Source organism: Bos mutus, chromosome 3, assembly GCF_027580195.1.
Source record: "Bos mutus isolate GX-2022 chromosome 3, NWIPB_WYAK_1.1, whole genome shotgun sequence".
In the NCBI taxonomy this organism is placed as follows: Eukaryota; Metazoa; Chordata; class Mammalia; order Artiodactyla; family Bovidae; genus Bos; species Bos mutus.
Genome location: NC_091619.1, coordinates 92,126,799 through 92,149,469, shown reverse-complemented (window position 1 = coordinate 92,149,469; position 22,671 = coordinate 92,126,799). Strand labels below are relative to the sequence as shown.

The 22,671-nt window shown below is 37.1% G+C and overlaps 2 protein-coding genes across 5 annotated transcripts; both read left to right on the top strand.

Moving 5' to 3' along the window:
- The first annotated feature begins 78 nt into the window (after positions 1-78).
- On the top strand, positions 79-22,134 carry BTF3L4 (basic transcription factor 3 like 4). 4 transcript variants are annotated; one of them, XM_070368069.1, is made up of 6 exons: positions 79-208; positions 6,848-6,961; positions 19,819-19,885; positions 19,979-20,180; positions 21,092-21,151; positions 21,680-22,134. In XM_070368069.1, the coding sequence occupies exons 4-6, from the start codon at positions 19,985-19,987 to the stop codon at positions 21,724-21,726; spliced, it is 303 nt and encodes a 100-aa protein (XP_070224170.1). In that variant the 5' UTR covers positions 79-208; positions 6,848-6,961; positions 19,819-19,885; positions 19,979-19,984; the 3' UTR covers positions 21,727-22,134. The 4 variants fall into 4 exon arrangements, with proteins under 4 accessions (XP_070224170.1, XP_070224169.1, XP_070224168.1 ...); XM_070368067.1 differs by lacking the exon at positions 19,819-19,885 and adding an exon at positions 3,395-3,461 and having other exon boundaries at positions 134-208; XM_070368070.1 differs by lacking the exons at positions 79-208; positions 19,819-19,885 and adding exons at positions 327-473; positions 3,395-3,461.
- Positions 6,971-19,812, top strand: LOC102276554 (eukaryotic translation initiation factor 1A, X-chromosomal-like). Its single transcript, XM_070368071.1, has 2 exons — positions 6,971-16,951; positions 18,666-19,812. The coding sequence occupies exon 1, from the start codon at positions 15,736-15,738 to the stop codon at positions 16,168-16,170; it is 435 nt and encodes a 144-aa protein (XP_070224172.1). The 5' UTR covers positions 6,971-15,735; the 3' UTR covers positions 16,171-16,951; positions 18,666-19,812.
- Positions 22,135-22,671: the final 537 nt, after the last annotated feature.

Below are 22,671 nucleotides of genomic sequence, written 5' to 3'. Positions count from 1 at the left end.
TCTATTGGGAGGCGCAGAGCGGCTTGGCCTTTGTAGTTCGTATATGCGATCCCAGGATAGGCTGCTCTTGTGAGAGAGAGGCGGGGCAGGATGTGTCACGTGGGTCCCACTCCCGCCGCCGCGGCCGCCTTCGTCTTTCTCTGTCTCGACTGAGGCAGCCATCTTGCTGTTGCCGCGTGCTGGTGTTGGAGGACCCTCCCTGCTTCAGGTGAGACCCCCGGCGGTCCCGCCACTCCACGGCCATAGGCCGCTGCGCACGGTCTCCCCCCGCCCTCTTCTTCCGACACCCGCCAACCGCTTGGGCTGCCACTTCCGCCGTGGCGCGCTGAGTGGGGGCGGAAGCGACTGGCTTGGCCTGTCGGTTACCGGCGGCGCAGCTGGGGGTCTGCACCTGAGGGAAGGTCCCCAGCACCACCGCTTTCCGTGGGGGCGAGCGGGCCAGCGCTGTTGCCGCCCAGATCAAGTCCTAGGAGGCAGGTGGTCCCCCGCCTCTGTTTTGTTACTCCTCATTATTCACAACAATAACGCTGTGAGCTTTATACCACCTATCTGCGGTCACCTCATTCGATCCTCCAACTCGACAGCTAAGGAAACTGAGGCTAGCAAGCTCCGGCCCCAGGCTCTGGAGACCGTATTCCGTGGCATTGCTCTTCACCTTGTAATGGCAGGATTTGTTTACAGGGCTACCACCCTCTCTGAAACATTGCCTTGCCCATCATTTTAGCCCTATCACACTGCCTGGTGCATAGTAGGCTGTCAGGAAGTTGATGATTGAACGACAGGCAGTGTTAATACATCCAGTGAATGGCGGTTTCAACTTCCGTTCCCACGGTCTTTCACTGTAGCAGCTCTGTCCCTTGAGTGGTAACAATAGTTACCAGTTTTTGAATATCTGCTGTGAATATCCCAGTGCTTGATAACGTAATCTTTAGCTCTGAAAAAAAATACTGTGAAGTATGTGGTGTTACACTTTTTCTAATACGGAAGGAATACAAGTTCAGAGAAGTAAAATATGTTTCTGAAGCCTTAAGTAGTAGAACCTTGATCCTTCTGATTGCAAAGCCTGTGCCTCTCTTAGAGGCCACATAATAAAAAGTCAGGATTAAAGACTGAATTTATTTTATCTCTGTAAAAATGAGGTATGTGTAAGTGCCTACTATAATGCTTAAAACTTAGGCACTCAGTAAATGTTGGATATAACCTCATTATTTGCACCGTTTCTTCAATCCTTGAGGAAAAGACTAAAGATCCTAGGATCCTCAAGGAAGAACTCACTAATCATGGCCTTAAGAAGTTACTTCTCCCTTCTGGGCCTAGGAGGGCCCTTATTTCCAAATCTGTTAAATTGGAAGGGATGTGAGCTGTTTTGTGTATTTCTGATTTAAACCCTGCTGCTGCTTTCCAGTATTTGAGATGGCATCCTATACAGGACAGAAATAACAGGTACAATAAAAAGAAAGGTTGATTGAGGAACAGGGAGTTAAAGCAGGTTATCTTTGAGGTCTATTCCAGATTCTGAGCTTGACATCTCTTCTCTCATGAACTGAATCCAGTCCACTTTCTTACTTGAATTCCATGCACCCCAACCTGGTAGTAGACAAAGAACCACTTTTCTTCTTTCCCTTCCAATTTTGAACTTCCAGCCTCCCTAAAATGCTTTTTCTCTGAGGTACTCCTTGAGAACAAGTTTTTGATTATACTTATTACCTGGAATGGAATCTGTTCTTGTTTGCACATTGATTTAAAGAGTTAATTTTGTTCTGGCTTTGTTTCAAACAGATCAAGGCTCTATTTTGACTTTCATCTCTTCCATCTCTTCTCTTAGGGATTGTTACTTCAAAATGCAGAGAAGTCCCAAAAAGTTTATCTTGTATCTGGTTCTAATATTTTCACTTAGCCCCTTTTTTAATAAAAAATTCCTTAGGCTCTTAGTTAGTTCACTACACCTTCATGGCCGCATTACTTTGAGAACAGTGAATTTTGGTCCGTTTCTATAGAAACTGTAGAGATTGGGATTTACATCAGCAGATTTAAGTCAGTGTCAGATTTAAGTGTCAGTGTCAGATTTAAGTTGAGATTGCCACACACTTAAGCCTTTTGATTTTGTACTCTATTCACACTTAAACTCCTATAAAAGAATTTTTTTAGCTGCTTGAGCATTGTGATACAGTGCTGAGTAAAGATTGAAGAATTGTAAATTCTAAATGTTATTTAGGAACTGGACTTCGCCCTTAAAGCAGAGAGATACACAGGTTTGTTTCTTCAGTACAGTGTCAGAATACAGAAAGATTAGTACTTACATAATCTTTGATTCTTTCATCTCTAAAATGAAGAAAACAATATCTTTTTCATCTGGATGATGTTTATAAAGAGTTTAGAGAATCAACCAAAAAGTTTTGACAACAGCCTTACCCTTTATTCCCTCTGCTGTATCTCAATAGTGATTTGTTGATCTAAGAACAAGTAAAATAAGACTTTTAACATTGGCTTTTATTTGTTTATATAGTGTGGAATGTTATGACCCATTATAAACTGAAGAACTTTTTTTTCCTTAGTAGGAAAGGGCTGACCAGACTAGGTTTCTTGACTTTATAATGAACTTAGAGTTTTCAAAATCAAGATTAGCCTTTAAAAGTTTAAGATTCTCCTCTTCCCTGCAAAATTTCGTATTAATGTAGCAGAGATAGGTTTTTGTCGAATTGTGCAAGGAGGCATTTTACCTTATGTGCAAGACTATCTTGACAGTTATGACATACTAAGTTAGTGCAAGGTTTTGAATGAACTCTGTGGAAAGTGCTGCAGAAGCACCGAATGTCTGAAATCTGGTTCTCTTTTCCTGTTATTAACATACCACCTAATCTTGAATATAGGATGCCATGACTACCTCATATCTTGACAGCTAGACTATTGAAATTTTTTCTTTGTCCAGATTTTTCTTTCTTTTGTCTTCTATCTATGATTTAAAAAAATAATACAGAATATTATTTGAGAGAAAAAAAAAGTTGTGCTAATTTGCTAATAGCTCTCTTCTGTTAAAATCTTTGGGGAAGAAACTGGTGTAACTACAGAGATTTTAGAATTGGTTAGGTTTTATTGAGTACCAGAGTACCGAATTACACTTTTAAGGAGGGATCTTCGAATAAGTAATTTTGAATCTCAATTCTATTTTCTGTTTGTATATATGGCTCCCTCTTGGTATTACTTAATTTTGATTCTTTTGCTATTTGACTTATAAAGCTAGAAAAAAAAAGTTAATATTTAAAAAAAATATAGACAATATTATCATGGTGGTGGTGCATATTACAGGTTCAATGAACCAGAAGGTACTGTTGTATAAACAGTTGTTTTGGTAAATAAAACAGTGACTTTAACAAATTTATTTTTCCCCCCCTAGATTTACCAACAGCATGAATCAAGAAAAGTTAGCCAAACTTCAGGCTCAGGTCCGGATAGGGGGCAAGGTGAGTGTGGCATAAGAAAAATTGGTAGGAGAATGTGTTATTACCAGATAGTATTATTATTTTGGATTTGTGGTCATTGAAGATCTAAACTTTTTTAAATTAATCAAGATTAAACCACATTCCAATTTGAAAATAACATGTCTAGATCTAAAATAGGTAATTAGAAGATATCTCTCTGATGGGTGCAATTGAAATAGCCACCTTTGAGACCTTTTAACATTCTGGTGGTTAAATGATATGAACAAGTTATTCAATCTTGTTAAACTTCCATTTTTGCATCTGTAAAATAAAAATGATCCTACATAAGATGCTTCTAAATATTAGAGTAATATTTATAAAGCACCTCAAACAATGTCTGGCACAGACTAGACACTTACTAAAAGACAGCTGTTATTATGTTAGACTCACCCTCAGATATTCCTGGATCTTGAGGTTACCTTATCTTGACTGGATACCCCTGCTGCTTCAGTTAGGTTTACATTGGGAGATGCAAAAGCTGATGGTACATTTGTTCGTTGCTAGGTTTTCCTCCCAAATTCCTACTTGATTTTCTATGTTGGTGAATGTGAACATGAGCATTCTTATTCCATGTGCTTTGAAACTTAAGGGAGAGTTAGTTCTGATCACTGAAAATCTTTGATTCCCTTTAGTTCCAACCCTGGGTTCAAGGAGAACATTCTACCTTTATCTCTGCTCAATACAATCTTTGTAAAAGGAAAAGCAAGAATAGTATTTACCTCAGACCTAGGGAGGGGATAGGTTGGATAGTATGTAGCAGCCCCACTGTGTCATTTACTTTGATAATGACTATAGTTCCTGGGGATAGGAACAGGAGAGGGGGAAGGGGAGAAACAACTAGTATTAATACTTTCTCCTTCTTTCCTAGTAATACAGTTATCTAACTCCAGACTCATAGTAACAAATTCATGTAACCAAAGTACTAGTCACATTGTAGCAGCAAGTAATGTAATATATCAGTGCAAAAGTTAGGAATATTCAAGAAACACAGAATATACCTGGAAGAGCTTGATACAGCACATCACTAATGTATATTTTAAGCCAGAAGGTTGGCACAGTCATTCAGCTAGTTTATTGAGCAACTGCTATGTGCCAAGCACACAACAGATAAATAAGTCAAAGTTTCCTGCTCTTGACACAATTCAGCTTGGGAGGGAGATGCACTCACAATTACACTACAGAATAGTAAATATTAAAATGAAGTATAAGGTGCACCTGAGTCAAGGAAGTCATCACTGAGCAGAGATTTGAAGAATAAACAACAGGTATGAGATAGGGTGAAGGGGAAGATTGTCATTCTCACACATGCAAAGGCATATGGGATGCTAAGATGCTTAGTGGATAGCATGATGCTTAGTGGAATGGCTTGCTTTAATTTGTTACAACTAGAGTTTATAATGGATAAAGAATGGCAGCTAATGAAACAGGTAATTTAGAGTCAGATCATAGTTTTGTGTGTCATACTAAGGAGATGAGGATTTTATCCCATAGGCAAGGTCAACTACTAAAGAATTTTAAGAAAAAACAGTAACAGTGATTTTAAAAGATAGCTGCTGGCATTGTGGAAAATGAAAACAAGTTTGGCATAGAGGAGAAGCTACAGCTTGTAGTATGTGGGACACGAATTTAGGGGTTGTATATGACACAACTTAATGATGAATAGAATGTGGGAGACAGAGGTGAGAGAGAAGTCTAGGATGGCCTCCAAATTTCTGGTTTTAGAGCTATGAAAATTAGGAAGTATAGGAAGAATAGTTTGGTGGACTGATGAGCTTATAGACAAGTTGATTTTAAGGTACATAAGGATCATTTGAATTGTAACTAGCAAGCAGTTGAATCAGGAACACTTCACAAATTAATGGCCATCTATCTTAATAGTCTCTCTTAGTCCATCCTTTAACTAGATTTCATTACAGCCTCCGCTGCTACTCCTGGGGCTCTCTTCCACTTCCACCAGAGTTTCTAAGACTAAGCCTCCTGCCTACCCTTTATAAGGCTGATTTCCTGAGTAATACTACAGAAGCTAACCAGAGATTAAAATCTCCTTTCCTTTCTTTTTACTCCTGGCAAGTCTCAGAAAGATTTAGCTCTCAATATACGGGCTACTGTTGGTAGTGCTTCAGCTCTGCTTTAGGTTACATTTATTTAAATTGGCTCAGGAGTTTAATTCATTGTCTTAAATAGTTTTTCAATGGAAAAAATTATTTAGAGTTTCAAAATATCCATTTAGAAAGAAAGTTTTCCTATCTCAGTAAATAGTATAATTTTCATTTGCTCAGGTCAAAATTCTAAACATCATTCTAGATTCCTTTTTCCCCTCATATCCTATATTTAGTCCATCAGTAAATCCTTTTGGTTCTTTTGACCATCTTAGCTCTCGTTATCTCCACTCTCATCTCTCGTCAGAACTTCTACAGTAGCTTCCTGATTGATCTCATTATAGTTCATTTTCCACAGCAACCTCAGTCATCTTTTAGAATCATAAATCGGATCAAACCATTCTCATGCTTAAAACCTTCCAGTAGCTTCCTATTGCAGTTGATATAAAGTCTAGTTCCTGCTCATGGCACATTAGGTTACATGATCTGGCCCTTACCAATCTTTCTGATTTCATTTTCCTTTACCTTTCCCATTATTTATTCTAGTCATACTGGTCTGCTCTGTCTAGAAATGACAGGTTCACTCTTGTTTCATTTTTCTTGGATCACTCTTCACCTAAATCTTTTCATGAGTCTCAGCTCGTACGCCACCTCTTCAGAGGGACCTTCCCTGAGCATTCTAATAAAGTAGTGCTTTGCCCCCACCCAATATTCTTGTTGCTCTGTTATTTTTTTTTCTTAATACACTTATCCTGTTTGAAATAATCTAATCTGTTTATATATTGACTTTTCCTTCCCATTGTAATGTAAGAACTTGATCTTTTTCATTCCTAGGTTCTAGGATTCTAGAACACTCATATAATAGGCATTTACCTGTTACATTGTAATGTCCAAAGTTTCAGAATATCTTTAGAGGGTGGTAGATAGTATAAAAAACTTTCCTTATTTGTTGGAAATTTGAAGTAAAGCACACTTCAGGTTATTTTGAAGTTAAAAATTATTTTTTGTTAGAAAACTTTTGAAACAATGTGTTAAAATGACACAGGCTAGATATTGGAAAAAATAAGAAAAATTGGCTAGAAACTAACCTTCAAAAATCTGCGTTTGGCTGACAGTCACAACTCTGTGACTGAGAAGTCTAATTAACCATTACTATTAAGTCTGCAGTTTTTTCTGTGAGTTTTAGGAAGAATATTATGGAGAGGAAGACAAGTGATTACAGTTATCAAATGCATGGCATGCTAACACTTTTGTTTGGTTATCTTTCAGGGTACAGCTCGCAGAAAGAAGAAGGTGGTACATAGAACAGCTACAGCTGATGACAAAAAACTTCAGAGTTCTCTAAAAAAACTGGCTGTGAATAATATAGCTGGTATTGAAGAGGTATGATCACTTTGTAAATTGTTATGTGGATAAACAGAGCATTCACAAATGATTATCCAGACTTTCAAATGTAACATATCAGCTTAAATGAATCTGATACTCTCTTTTTGAAGGACTGGAGCTATTGAATTTGCCTACTGTATAAAATTGGATTGTCAAAAAAATGATTTTATTAGGTGGTTAAGGAATTCATTATACTTTTCAGACTCAAACTACTGGGTTGGCCAAAAAGTTCGTACAGGTTTTTCTGTACTATCTTACCGGAAAACTTGTACGAATTTTTTTGCCAACCCAATATTTGCATATATGACAAAATTATGGACCTACTCTTTAATTTTAATGTAAAATAAGATTTTTTTTTCTAATAATACAGAAATAAGGTAAACCAAAGATTTCTTCCAATAAGGTGGACTTTTTTCCCGTAAGAGTACCTTTCTGCTCTTCACAGTCTCTCAAATTATTACTCAGAAAGCTCTCGCAGTAGCTTTACATGAATTGCATTTCTTATTAGACCACTTTCAAAAACTATTAATTTAATTTTAAAATTATTTTGATGATACTACTTTTCTCAGATCAGAAGCCAAAGATTGATTTATGCAAGAAAAATTATAATAACAATTTGTGATCTGTTACCATCTAGATCTACTTCTACCTGATGATTCCATTTCTGTTTAAATTTTCACTACTATCAGATTTTATTACATCATTACCAGGTATAGTACTACCTCACAAGTTTTAGTAGATTATTAATGCACATGTGCTGTAAAACATAGATCAGAAACAATGTAGAGGTGAGGATCTCTATTAAAGAAATAGAAGAGTAACAAAGAAAAGGCAGTGAAATGGCAAAGTGCCACATATTCCTTCCACTGGGGATATATGAACAAATAAATACTTTGTTTAAATATGCTTTGTACTTTCAAAATTAACTTACTGATAAAATAGTAGGGAAGGTAAGTCACATGTATCTTTTTTCCTTATAGCTAGATATGGCTGTGCATTCTTACTCTGATAAGTATTAAAACTTCATTTGCAAGTCTTGAAATTAAGTATTTAAAATGCTTTTTTCCCCCCTGAGCTATTAAAAGTTTTCATATATTTTCATTGACCTAAAATAATTTCCAGAGAGATCATTCTGTATCTGGGACATATTTGAGAAAAAGCAAATCTAAGCTTCTCTTTAAAAATTACAGCCTTATTAAAAAGAAGAATAAGTGGCAGTAATGGACATGAACTCTGATAATATTAACCCTAACCTACTAATAAGTGTTTAGGCAGTCTTACATCTTTGCCTATCTTTCTACTCTCCCAACTCCAACCCCTCCTCACTCAACCTCAACCCTATTGACACTTTGAACCAAATAATTCTTTATTGTGAAAACTGTCCTGTGCATTCTAGGATATTTGGCAGTATTCTTGGAGTCTCCCCACTAGATCTTCAGTTAAGACAGCCAAAAATGTCTCCAGACGTTGATGCAGGTCCTTTAGGGGGCAAATCACCCTTTGTTGAAAACACTTCTTTAGAGAGAGGAAAAGATTTTATTTACCTCCTTGAAGTATAGATTTTATCTCCAAGGGCATGCTTTTCTGAATGTTTGATTTTATTCAGATTTGGAAAACTCTGTGGCCCTTATAATTAATAAAACTTTTAGTGTTTTATAGTGAAATAACAAACCAATCGGTTAGTAGTCTTTGATCTCTTCAGCATATAATCAAACCTAATTATAATGCTGTGCTGAGGTCATAGTACTTTTGTAGTTCAAATTGTCATATTGAATATTTAATGGTAGTGAATATCTGCTGTATACCAAGCATTTTGCTAGGCAGTGATGCATAAGATATTATTCATAGTCTCTGTTCTTTAGAGCCTAACATCTAGTAGGGAAACTAGTCAGCTAGCCAGATAAACAAAATATGTATTATGCATTTTAGCTCCGTGGTATCTCTTTGAATTAGTTATTGTTGGTTACAGATAAGAAAGTTGAGACTTAAGAGAGTCAGGTACCTGCTCAAGATCACATAGCTGGGAAGTGTTGAATTCCAGATTTGAGCTAAGTATGTCAAAACCAGACTTCATTTTATTCATTGATTCATCTTGCTTTGGTCTTCTTAGTTACACTTAGGCCCACTCTTGACCTTTTCCTCTCCTCCTGCCCCTCCTTCCTCTCCATTCTTTCAAAGTCCCACCAAAGAAAGGGACTCTACCTGCCTTATCCTGTATTATTGAGTACCTGCCATGCAGAATTCATTACTTACACCATCATGGATAAATGAAATTGCCAAAAGTATTTCTAAGGACATTGCTTTTTCTCCTTTTCAGGTATTAATGTAGGTGTTATTTTGTCCTATAAGTCTTCCTGGTAGCACACGTATACGTATATGCAAAGACAGGTTAGATGTCTTTCCTATGTACCTCCATAATGCCCTGTATTTAAATTTATTACAGCATATATAAAACTATATTGTAAATTCATTTTTGTTGGTGTTGCCAATGCAATTCTGTTTGGGGAGTCATAGCTCCAAAATGTTGCACAGAAAATTAATGGTACATATAGGCATATACTGATGCAATGGACATGAACTTGGGCAAACTTAGGGAGATAGTGAGGTTCAGGGAGGCCTGGTGTGCTGTAGTCCATGGGGTCACAAAGAGTCAGACACAACTGGATGACTGAACAACAATAGCAACAGTAGACATGTACACACTCTTGTGGCACCCCTACCTCCATATGGGTACGTAAGTGACGTCTTCCAGTCCTCACAGACTAGTTATACAGAGAAAATACACATAAAGAAAATTAACAACATGAAGTAACAGCTATAAAATTTCCGAATGTTTGAGCCTAAAATGGGAAGTTTTACTTTTTCCCTTCTTTCCCTCTTTCTAAAATTGATTTTTTGAGAACCAAGATATTTGTACTTTATGTAACACTTTGCAGATATAAAATAATTTTATTTAGGCATATCTAGTATACTGTATATAATCTGGTTTGCCTCAAACATTACATATGTGTTACTATAATTAAACAATTTTTTTCTTCAAGAAAATGATGAGACACACTTTAAAAACAGCTTCTTGGAAGAAAAAAGAAACTACTACCTTAAATGTATACATGAAAACATGCAGTTTTCAGAAACATTAAAATAGGAAAAAATATATATGTCTTAGAATAAACACATTAATTACAGTTTGGGCTGTTTTGAACTTTTTCAAAGTGCTAAACTCTAGAATGTACTATCTTTTGGGATTTGGGCAGTTTAAGGAAAGTAGAAAAAAAAACTTTTGAAAAGAGCAGATAGGAATGGTAAGAGAAGATAGCAATGGTAGCACTGTAAAACAAAAATGACATTACTATGTTTTCTATACTTTGACCTTCAAAACATCAAACCAGTAGAAAGTACTCAGTTTGGTGGCTTGGGCACAGAGAGATCAGTGGTGGGTTTCAAAAACTCATTGCACTTTTGCCTAGTAAAATTCTGATCTTACTTTCTAGGCCTTTGGTATTGGTGATTATTTTTTCCTCTCCTAAGGGCACCCCACTCCAGTACTCTTGCCTGGAAAATCCCATGGATGGAGGAGCCTGGTGCGCTGCAGTCCATCGGGTCACTAGAAGTCGGACACGACTGAGCGACTTCATTTTCACTTTTCACTTTCATGCATTGGAGAAGGAAATGGCAACCCACTCCAGTGTTCTTGCCTGGAGAATCCCAGGGACGGGGGAGCCTGGTGGGCTGCCGTCTATGGAGTCGCACAGAGTCGGACACGACTGAAGTGACTTAGCATAGCAATGCTTAATTTATGTCCTCTTCGGATATGTAAAAGCTAAAGGACTGTTTGAATTAAGAGGGACTTCTCTGATCTTTTATGTATTAATTAGTAGTTGATTTGAGGTAATAAGTTTAATTGTATGTAGATTTCTTTTACCTGTCACCAAAGGAGAAGGCAGTGGCACCCCACTCCAGTACTCTTGCATGGAAAATCCCATGGACGGAGGAGCCTGGTGGGCTACAGTCCATGGGGTCGCTAAGAGTCAGGACACGACTGAGTGACTTCACTTTCACTTTTCACTTTCACGCATTGGAGAAGGAAATGGCAACCCACTCCAGTGTTCTTGCCTGGAGAATCTCAGGGATGGGGAGCCTGGTGGGCTGCTGTCTATGGGGTCACACAGAGTCGGATACAACTGAAGTGACTTAGCAGCAGCAGCAGCAGCAGCAAAGACAGAAATCCAGAGCTGTCAGAAAGGGGCAGGGGAGTGCCAGAGACTGTTTCATACAAAGAAGCCAAGTAACTGACCAGGTTTTAGGAAGGAATGCCTTGTAAACTCTGAGAATATAATCCAGAACTCAATTCCTGAAAAATTCTTATGTTCTATGACAGTTGAAGATACTTAGATGTGCTTCTTATTTGGTAATCTGATTGAATATAGTGACGGTGTTGTCACCCTGATGATAACATGAATCTATCAAAAGTAGAATCTGTTTCTTTTCTCAGAGACAGTTGATTTTATCAGATGTATTTGGTAAGAAATGTCACCAAAAATCTGTTTCTCTGGTTCAGATGGTTCAGATGGAATTTTACTGTTATCTTCAGAGTACAGCTTCTACCTTAACTAAGGTATATTCTGTCTCTATGAAACCTTCCCTTCTTTCCAGGCATAATAATCAACACTTTGTCTGTCCTTCCACTCGCCTTAACTTAAATTGCTGTGCCTGAATATGTTTATTATTACAACCTCATATTATAGGGTATGATTACTTACTTATTAACCAAGTAGTCTGTTTGCCGTAGTCTCTTGATTACAAGACTCTTGACAGCAGGAACTGTGTTTATTCATCATTTATAGTGTACAGCATGCTGACTCCCATGGACATCCCAGGTTGTTTGGGGCCTGTTAAATGTAAGAGATACTGATTATTTTAGGTGAAATTGTTTAGCAAGAAGTTAGTCATAGAGAGCTGGAGCTCAGGAGAAAGCTTAGGACTGGGAATTTAAATTTTGTAATTGTACACAAAAGTTTTACTGTTAATATTTTCCTTTTCTTGAACCACTTGTACAGAAAAAGGACTTAAAGTTCCTAAAGTTACTGGTTGACCCTTACTGTGGTTCCTTCTTCCTTCACCCTAGAGCGTCAGGTGCCAATGGGTGTACAGCTCTGAATGCAGGAGAATTAAAGGAAAGCACTCTGTCCTGGTCACCTTTTTATTACATGGCAGTCTTAATTTCTTTGGATGTCCTGCCTTTTTTTTTTTTTTTTTTTTTTGGCCATGCTGCCAGCATGTGGGATCTTAGTTCACTAAGCAGGGATCGAACCCATGCCCCCTCAGTGGAGCATGGAGTCTTAACAATGAGACTACAAGGGAAGTCCCAAATACCCTGCTTTTTTGGTTTTATGTTTTTCCACATTTTTATGTGAAAATAAACATAGCATAAAATCTGCCATTTTAACCTTTTTTTCCGTTCACTATGTGTGAATCCTTTTTTAATCATTAAAAAAAAATTTTTTTAACTATTTAAAAATTTTTAACCATTTAAAAAAATTGAATTATAGTAATTTACAATGTTGTCTTAGTTTCAAGTGTACACCAAAGTGATTCAGTCATTTATATATAATGGCTGAATTACTTCACTTAATTTGATCATTTCTAGGTCTATCCATATTGCTGCAAATGGCATTATTTCATTCTGTTTATGGCTGAGTAATATTCCATTGTGTGTATCTTCCACATCTTCTTTCTCTGTTCATCTGTTGATGGACATTTAGGTTGTTTCCATGTCTTGACTGTGGTAAATTGTGTTCCTTTGAATGTTGGGATACATGTATCTTTTCAAATTAGAGTTTTGTCCAGATATATGTCCAGGAATGGGATTACTAGATCATATGGTAACTCTGTTTTTAGTTTTTTGAGAAAGCTCTGTATTGTTCTCCATAGGGGATGCACCAATTTACACTCCAATGTAATAGGGTTCCCTTTATCTCCACAGCCTCTCCAGCATTTATTATTTGTAGGCTTTTTAATGATGACTTATGAGGTGGTACCTCATTGTAGTTTTAACTTGCACTCTAATTATTTAGCAGTATTGAGCATCTTTCCATGTGCCTACTGGCCATCTGTATAATATCTTCTTTGAAGAAATGTCTGTTTAGGTCTTCTGTCCATTTGTTGATTAGATTATTTGGGTTTTGTTTTGTTTTTGATATTGAGGTTTTTACTTTGGAAACTGATTCCTTGTTGGTAATATCATTTGCAAATATTTTCTCCCATTGAGTAGGTTGCCTTTTCATTTTGTTTATGGTTTCCTTTGCTGTGCAAAAGTTTTTGAGTTTAATTAGGTCTCATTTGTTTATTTTTGTTTTTATTTCCATTACTCTAGGAGACAGATCCAAACAAATAATGCTGCAATTACATTGAAGAGTGTCCTACTTGTGTTTTCCTCTAGGAGTTATATAGTATAAGTCTTACATTTAGATCTTTAATCCATTTTGAGTTTATTTTTGTATATGGTGTTCTTTTACATGTAGCTGTCCAGTTTTCCCAGTACCACTTACTGAAGAAACTGTCTTTTTTCCCATTGTATATTTTTGCCTTCTTTGTCATGGGTTAATTAACCATAAGTGCATGGGTTTATTTCTGGATTTCCTATTCTCTTCCATTGATCTATGTGTCTGTTTTCTTGCCAATATCATGCTATTTTTTTGTTTGTTTGTTTGTTTTTTAAATGGCTGCACTGGGTCTTCGCTCCTATGTGTAGGCTTTCTCTAGCTGCAGTGAGCAGGGACTGCTCTCTAGTTGCGGTGTGCTGGCTTCTCATTGTGGTGGCTTCTCTTGTTGTGGAGCAAGGGCTCTAGGTGCACAGACTTCAGTAGCTGTGGTGCATGGCCTCAGTCATTGCAGCTCATGGGCTCCAGAGTATGGGCTCAGTAGTTGTGGTACACGGGTTTAGTTGCCCTGTGTCATGTAGGATCTTCCTGGACCAGGGATCAAACTGGTGTCCCTTGCATTGTGAGGCAGATTCTTAACCACTGGACCACCAGGGAAAACCCAGTATCAACTGTTTTGATTACTGTAGCTTTGTAATGTAGTCTGAAGTCAAGGAGCTTGATTCCTCCAGCTCCATTCTTCTTTCTCAAGATTGTTTTGGCTATTCAGGATCTTTTGTATTTCCATACAAATTATAAAATTTTTTGTTCCAGCTCCATGAAAAATACCGTTGGTAATTTGATAGGGATTGTATTGAATCTATAGATTGCCTTGGGTGATGTGGTCATTTTGACAATTATGGCTCTCCCAATCCAAGAATATATCTTCCCATCTGTTTGTGTCATCTTCAATCTTTTTCATTAGCATCATAATAATTTTTAGAGTATAGATCTTTTGCCTCCCTAGGGAGGTTTATTCCTAGGTATTTTATTCTTTTTGATGTGTTAGTAAATGGGATTGTTTCCTTAATTTCTCTTTCTGATATTTCATATTAGTGTATAGAAATGCAACAGATTTCTATACATTAATTTTGTATCCTGCAACTTTACCAAATTCATTGATGAGCTCTAGTAATTTTTCAGTGACATCTTTAGGATTTTCTCTGAATACTACTGTCATGTCATCAGCAAACAGTGACAGTTTTACGACTTTTTTTCAATTTTGGATTCCTTTTTTTTTTTTCCTTTTTCTTCTCTGATTGCTGTGGTTGGGACCTCCAAAATTATGTTGAATAAAAATGGTGAGAGTGAGTATCCCTGTCTTGTTCCTGATTTTACAGGAAATGGTTTCAGCTTTTCACCATTGACTATGATGTTAACTGTGGTTTTATCATATGTGACCTTTTTTGTGTTGCAGTAAGTCACCTATATGCCCACATTCTGGAGAGTTTTCAATGTAAATGGATGTTGAATTTTATCAGGAGCTTTTTCAGCATCTATTGAGATGTCGTATGCAAGCTGAAACTCCAGTACTTTGGCCACCTCATGCGAAGAGTTGACTCATTGGAAAAGACCCTGATGCTGGGAGGAATTGGGGACAGGAGGAGAAGGGGACAACAGAGGATGAGATGGCTGGATGGCATCACCGACTCGATGGACGTGAGTCTGAGTGAACTCCGGGAGTTGGTGATGGACAGGGAGGCCTGGCGTGCTGCGATTCATGGGATCGCAAAGAGTCGGATACGACTGAGCGACTGATCTGATCTGATCTGATCCATAGAAAAAGTCTTTAATAGAATTTCTTAGCTGTACTAACAGATGAAGGTGCTCTCTCTGAAGTCAGTCAGTAAATAATGGAAGAGATGACTTCATTCAGCAAATTTGAGTGACTGTTATGTGCTGACATCATGAGAAACGCTGGGCTTGGAGGAAGCACAAGCTGGAATCAAGATTGCCGGGAGAAATATCAATAACCTCAGATATGCAGATGACACTACCCTTATGGCAGAAAGTGAAGAGGAACTAAGAAGCCTCTTGATGAAAGTGAAAGAGAAGAGTGGAAAAGTTGGCTTAAAGCTCAACATTCAGAAAACTAAGATCAGCGGAGGGGGTGTGGCCTGCTGACGTTGGGAGGTGGGGATAACGGACGCAAGCAGGCGCATCGCCATTTGCTGCGGCCAAGCATCGGTGAAGGCGGATATCGGAAGATGTCCGTCGCTAGACTCCCGCAGACGCGACCCAGTCTCTTGCAGTCAGTTCGTGTCACCCTATCTCACACGTCTCCCTTCCGGAGACCTTCCCCGCCACCACCCGGAGAGAAGTCGGAGACGCCCCAAGTGCGTCGTCACCGCCATGCCTAAGAATAAAGGTAAAGGAGGTAAAAACAGACGCAGAGGCAAGAATGAGAATGAACCTGAAAAGAGGGCGCTAGTGTTCAAAGAAGATGAGCAAGAGTATGCCCAAGTAATCAAAATGTTGGGAAACGGACGATTGGAAGCTATGTGTTTCGATGGTGTTAAGAGATTGTACCACATCAGAGGGAAACTGAGAAAGAAGGTCTGGATAAATACCTCAGACATTATATTGGTTGGTCTTCGGGACTACCAGGATAATAATAAAGCTGATGTAATCTTAAAATACAATGCAGATAAGGCTAGAAGTCTGAAGGCATATGGCAAGCTTCCAGAAAATGCTAAAATCAATGAAACTGATACATTTGGCTCTGGAGATGATGAAATCCAGTTTGATGACATTGGAGATGATGATGGAGACATTGATGATATCTAAAGTGAACTCAGCCTTGCACATTGCAGTTTTCTTTGAAGATTGTTCAACAGTTTGGATGTTAACTGTGACTCATTAAAATAAAAGTTTCATTAACAGCAAAAAAAAAAAAAAAAAACTAAGATCATGGAATCCGGTCCCATCACTTCATGGCAAATAGAGGGGGAAACAGTGGCTGATTTTATTTTTTCTGGGCTCCAAAATCACTGCAGATGGTGATTGCAGCCATGAAATTAAAAGACGCTTACTCCTTGGAAGGAAAGTTATGATCAACCTAGACAGCATAGTAAAAAGCAGAGACATTACTTTGCCAACAAAGGTCTGTTTAGTCAAGGCTATGGTTTTTCCTGTAGTCATGTATGGATGTGAAAGTTGGACTATAAAGAAAGATGAGCGCCGAAGAATTGATGCTTTTGAACTGTGGTGTTGGAGACTTTTGAGAGTCCCTTGGGCTGCAAGGAGATCCAACCAGTCCATCCTAAAGGAGATCAGTCCTGGGTGTTCATTGGAAGGACTGATGCTGAAGCTGAAACTCCAATACTTTGGCCACCTGATGCGAAGAGCTGACTCATTGGAAAAGACCCTGATGCTGGGAAAGATTGAGGGCAGGATGAGAAGGGGACAACAGAAGATGAGATGGTCGGATGGCATCACCGACTCAATGGACATGGGTTTGGGTGGACTCCAGGAGTTGGTGATGTGACAGGGAGGCCTGGTGTGCTGTGGTTCATGGGGTCGCAAAGAGTCAGACGCGACTGAACTGAAGTATGTGCTGACACTTGAGGTAATGTTGTGTCTCATAATTTTGTATAGTATCAGTTTTCATGAAATTGGAAGATGCGTAAACCACCTTAAGTTTTCACAGAGAAAGAAGCATCTGACTGTGTCTTGGATAAATGGGAACTTGCAATGTGGAGAAGCAGGAAAAGGTTCTTCTTAACAGTGAAAATAGCGTATGTAAATAAACTATGCATGGAAGGACGTAGTAGTTGTTTCTGGTAACTTCAAAACATGTCAGTATTATTAGAGTGAAAAATAAGAGCAAGGGCATCTGGAGTTCTGAACTGGGGTCAAAAAAAAAAGCCTCTTCCTCTATAATTCAAGTAGCATTCTTTACCTCAGCTACCTTTTAAGTGGAAAAAGCACTGTGACATAAAGGGGATACTTGATTGATTGAAAAAGGGACCTGAGAGCTGGTACGGTAGGTAGTTTAACAGGCTTTATTTGTCTGCTCCTTCTCCTTATACTGTATATAGATTGTATGACTTAACATAGACCAAACATCAGTAAAGTCACTGGAGAAAGTGAAGTCTTCACATGAAATGCATATAGTTTGCTTTGTCAGTTCAACAAATTCCTTATCCTTCCTTTTGCCTCTTAAAAGAGTTGGGAAGTGTCCTGTTCATGTTGCTCGCTCAATAATTAATCCTTTGATAGTTCTAATAACCTGTATCTAGGAGCCATATATAACCATGTTATTTGCTCAGTAGAGGGGAAGGAATGTTAGACTGAAATAAAAGATTCTGGCCTTTGTAACCTCTAGTATTTCATTCTCTCAACTCTAAAATTAAACTCTCCACCTGTCTCTGGACCTTTCTATTCATGAAGTTATATCTTTTACACAACCTCATTTAAAACAACCATTAATTTCTGTTTCACAATCTGACATGGAATAGATATGACATATATTATTCATATATCTGCTGTTACTTAACCTGTACTCTGAGATAGATAATTCTCTGACAAGCTTTTATGGTGCCACACAATTGAATTTTTATAGACAAATAGGTGTTTAAGAATATGAGTGACATCATAGGAAAGAAGCTAAATAAAGTTGGGAAGCCTAAGTTTAATTAAGTTCTGAGTTTGCACATAATCAGTTATTTGTCCTGGGTATATTGCTTACTGAACAACAATATTGCTTAACCAAGAACTCTTTATCATTAGTATTTATTTCTTTAACAAGAGATTTGAACTAGAAGACCTCTAAGTTCAACAAATATATGGCCTGACTTTTTTTGAGCAATACTGATTTTAAATTTCTTGTGACTGTAATGTTTGTAAATAAAAAATATCTAATATTCCAATGTTGGGATACTTTTCACCCCTGGTAGTGTTATAGAAGTCATTTATTAAGTTAAGTGATGGGTCTTGATTTGGAAAAATGTAGTCCTACCATATCTTTATTCTTTTCCCATACTAAAATTATGTGATTCTGGAACAGATCCAGAAAAACATCACATTTCATATCTACTATGCCACTGCTACCTTCTCATGCCATTCCTCTCTCATACTTTAAGCTACTTTTGCATTGAACTTTTCTACCTACACAATAATTATCTTCAGAAGTACATAGCATATTTTTTTCTAAAGTTAACATAAATTATTTTTAACTCATGATTTTTGTTCAGTTGGATTGAATGCTTACTCTGTATAGTATTTGTGGGATTTAGTTACGATTTTCTAGGGGACTTGCCTTTATTTTCTCTGTGTTCCAGGTCTTGCCTGAAATTTAGAAGCCCCTTTCTTCCCCTTCCTTTCTGGTGCTGTGTGTCAGTGGTGGTGATCACCTCTGAGGAAGAAAAGCCCACTTCCACTGACCATGGAGAACACTCAGCATCTCTGCTTGATTCTGACAAGGGCAGTTTTTGGATGGACCATGAAATGCTTCTAAAGTAGCCAAGAATTAACTCTCCTAACCTTTTTATATAATAAGCATGTTACCACCAAGGTAACTTACCCAGTGAAGTCAACTGCATAGTGTAATCACATTATTTACACATTTAACTTATATGCAAATATAATACATACAGCTCTACTAAAACACAGCAAGAGTGAGAGAGAAAAATAACATTTTACATAGTGCACACACATTCAACCTTCCTTTTCAGTGAGTCCCAGGCAATGGATGAGATTAAATCTGAAGCAGTTCATATTGAGGAAAGCTATGATTTTAAGGGTTTCCTAGTAACTGATAAATGTTCAGATGGCTAGACAACTGAGTGGGAGAGCTTCTTGTCATTTACAAGGGTTATTGAAGGTTGTTGAGAAGCTCCACCTAAAAGGATTAGAGGAACTGACAAAATCTCCTATGAAGAATGACATGAGGAAAACAAGTTGAAACTTTTGTAAATTTACTAGATATTCAAAAGAGTGAAACCCTGATTGATTAAATTTCTGAGTGTTCTTTATGGGTTTTCAGTGGTTATTTTTACCATACACTATTACCTCCTTACCACCTGTTCGAACCATAAGTAAGATGCTAACTATTGTACAGATACAGTAGTATCTGTATGGATTTAGTTTGATAGTGTAAATTGAGTAATGGGTAATTTCATTAAGAAGCCAATTCTTGGCTGATAACTCCCTTTTTTAAAAAATGTGGGCATGATCTTCCTTCTCATAGTAGAAATCTTTAAATTTAAAATCTAGATTCTAGGGAATTCCCTGGCAGTCCAGCAGCTAGGACATGGGATTTTCACTGTTTTGGACCCAGGTCCATTCCCTAGTCAGGGAACTAAGATCTTGTAAGCCAAGTGGCACGGCCAATAATAATAACAAAATAATAGAATCTAGATTCTATAATAAAGTGATTATTTCTTTACCATCCTAGTAATTTGTGCCATAAACACCATTTTACTTTGTTGCTAGGGTGTTTTTCCGCCCAAATTCACTGCATAGATAATTATTACATCAGGATTGCAAAACTACCTACCAGGTAAAAAACAAGAATTGTTTTTAATTGTTTTTTAAACATATTTTTTGAGTTGTACCAAATATGTGAAATATATTTTTTTCTGTGATCATACAGGTGAACATGATTAAAGATGATGGGACAGTTATTCATTTCAACAATCCTAAAGTCCAAGCTTCCCTTTCTGCCAACACCTTTGCAATTACCGGCCATGCAGAAGCCAAACCAATCACAGAAATGCTTCCTGGAATATTAAGTCAGCTTGGTGCTGACAGCTTAACAAGTCTTAGGAAGTTAGCTGAACAGTTCCCTCGGCAAGGTGAGTATTTCAGGTTAATGCCTCTTTCCCTTTTCATCTTAATTAAAGAACCTAATGATTTAAAGGTATCTATTTCATGCTAGAAGGATTTGCCTGTTCGTAAATTTTACTTTTATAACGTTACTTGTATGCTTCATAAATTTTTGAGTTTGTCCCTTCAGTGATTAATGCAGTGCAGTCTATAGACTCTTCAGATACATTTGGTGGTAATATAGAGATTTGGGAGGTAATTACCTAAAAGGAAATTTTATAAATAGTTGATTTGGTATTTACTTCTGACTAATAACAAGAAGACAGTGATATCACAGAACTATATTTTCATTTAATATTGTTGATGATACTACAAATGAAGCAACTGTAAGTTCTGAATTTCCAAGATAGTCCTGGTTTCAAATTTGTCTTGTCAATGATGATACTACAAATGAAGCAACTGTAAGTTCTGAATTTCCAAGATAGTCCTGGTTTCAAATTTGTCTTGTCATTCCTGAAAATCAGAGCCTTTTATTTCAGTGTTCATTCTGCAAAGCTCGATACTTTTATACCAAATGAGATAGAAAAAAATCTTGAATGTTGATTTTTGTATTTGAAGAATATGGAATTTGGAGAATAAATTTAACTATAACGTCTTTATTTAAACTCACGTAAATTATTCCATTTTGCATGTTGTACCTTCACTACACATTGAGATTGCCAAGCATATTTAGTGTATATCTAAAGAAGTTAAATTTCTATTAATTTTTGTATTAAATAGAAAATATGGGATTAGATTAGACAGTATTTAGCTTCTCCTGAACAGCTATGTAAGATTTGTTTCTATAAACTATGTAGATAGGCAAAAAAAAATAAACACTGTAAGTGTTCCATAAAGGTCTTTGTTCTTAGTGACTAATTTTAAAGTAAACTTTTTGTAGTGCTGGATAGCAAAACCCCAAAACCAGAAGACATTGATGAGGAGGAGGATGATGTTCCAGGTAAGCAACCTTTCTTTAGTTTTAAGACTTTTTGCATCCTGTTTATCTCATTTAATTCATTGTGATGATTTTTCAGTTTTTTGTTGATGGTGAGCTTGTGAATTTAAATGGATTCATAATGATGCACATACAGTCTAATGAAAAAACCCTCCCATTTAGAATGTGGAATCAGAAATTGTCACACAGAGCTCTACTGCATTTACTGAGTTAGAATATGCCTTTATTAAATTGGAATCATTGTGATTATAAATTTACGTTATAGCATTTCTATAGGAATTATGATTGACATACGAAAATGCTATTCACCTTAGTAGTTTGCTTAGGCAAAAAAGGACTAACATTTCCTTAAGGTTTCTATTTTAAGCAGAAATTGAAGCATTATTAGTGAAATGCCCCCAATTTGTTTCTGCCTCTTGCCCTATGTCTTTTCAGGCTAATTTTGGTAGCAGTATTTGTTGAGCCAGAAGATAGGGATTGCATTTACTTTCTTTTTTGTAAATTTAACTCATTAACTTTTTTTTTTTTCAGATCTCGTAGAAAATTTTGATGAGGCATCAAAGAATGAAGCTAACTAAGATCTTTTCTGATTTTTGGAAGCTGGCATGGACTAGATTTAACAAATCAGCTATGTGGTTCCAAAGTTTTACAGACACGGAGAACATCAACTGTTACTAGTTCAGTAATATAAATATTTTGTATATTGATAATGCTGTTTGTTCAGCATTTTTTGGTCATTAATTTTGCATTTTGCACTTCCTCCCAGGATCTATTCTTTTGGACAAAATACGAAGTGTTGGTGCAGTTTGAGGGTCTTTTGGGTTTTAATTCTTGGTTTTTTTTGTTCTTTGTTGGGGTATTTTAGGTGTGTGTATGTGTGTATGTGTGTGTGTGGGTATGTATGTATACAGTGGAGAGCAAATTGGAAACCAGTTTTATTTATCCTCCTCCTTACCCCAGTAGAAATAAAGCAAATCTTTACATTTGTTACTTTTTATTTTTTCTAATGATGCACAGAATTAATAAAAAGTGAGGGTCTTGGATTTCGAATCTGAGGAGATTTTTACCTTTGGAGGTTTTGGTTTTAATTTGCTTGGTTAACATATTTCTCATATTTTCCTGGGCTTAAAATGTCTTGAGATATTTTGCCACCAGCTACAGGCTGGCATGATGGGTAGCATATCTTTGGTGCAGTTGCCTTAGATTCACTTACCTAGTTAGACCCAGAAGAATTTCTTCTACTAGCTTTCCTGAATGCCTTGTTTCCTCTCCTCTCGGTCTCCAAATGGCCTGGTCAGCCTGTAGCAGTGCTCTTCCTCATCTTCCATCTAGCTTGAGAAGGATGTTCTCCGTATAGAGTTAAGTGAGTGCCTAATCCCTCTTTTTGTAAGATGGTTTCTTCATCTTTGAGGAACAACAGCTCCATCTTCAACTTTTTAATTTTTTGATTTTACAGTTTGGTAGATTTCAAACTGGAATACCTAGCATGTGCTTGCTAAATAATTTTATGCCAGCCTTATCCT

Excerpts from the sequence above, each read along its gene's own strand:
- BTF3L4 (XM_070368067.1), top strand. The coding sequence starts at position 3,408 with ATGAATCAAGAAAAGTTAGCCAAACTTCAGGCTCAGGTCCGGATAGGG. Across the intron at positions 3,462-6,847 it reads AGGTCCGGATAGGGGGCAAG|GGTACAGCTCGCAGAAAGAA; the intron begins GTGAGTGTGGCA and ends GTTATCTTTCAG. Across the intron at positions 6,962-19,978 it reads ATATAGCTGGTATTGAAGAG|GTGAACATGATTAAAGATGA; the intron begins GTATGATCACTT and ends GTGATCATACAG.
- LOC102276554 (XM_070368071.1), top strand. The coding sequence starts at position 15,736 with ATGCCTAAGAATAAAGGTAAAGGAGGTAAAAACAGACGCAGAGGCAAG.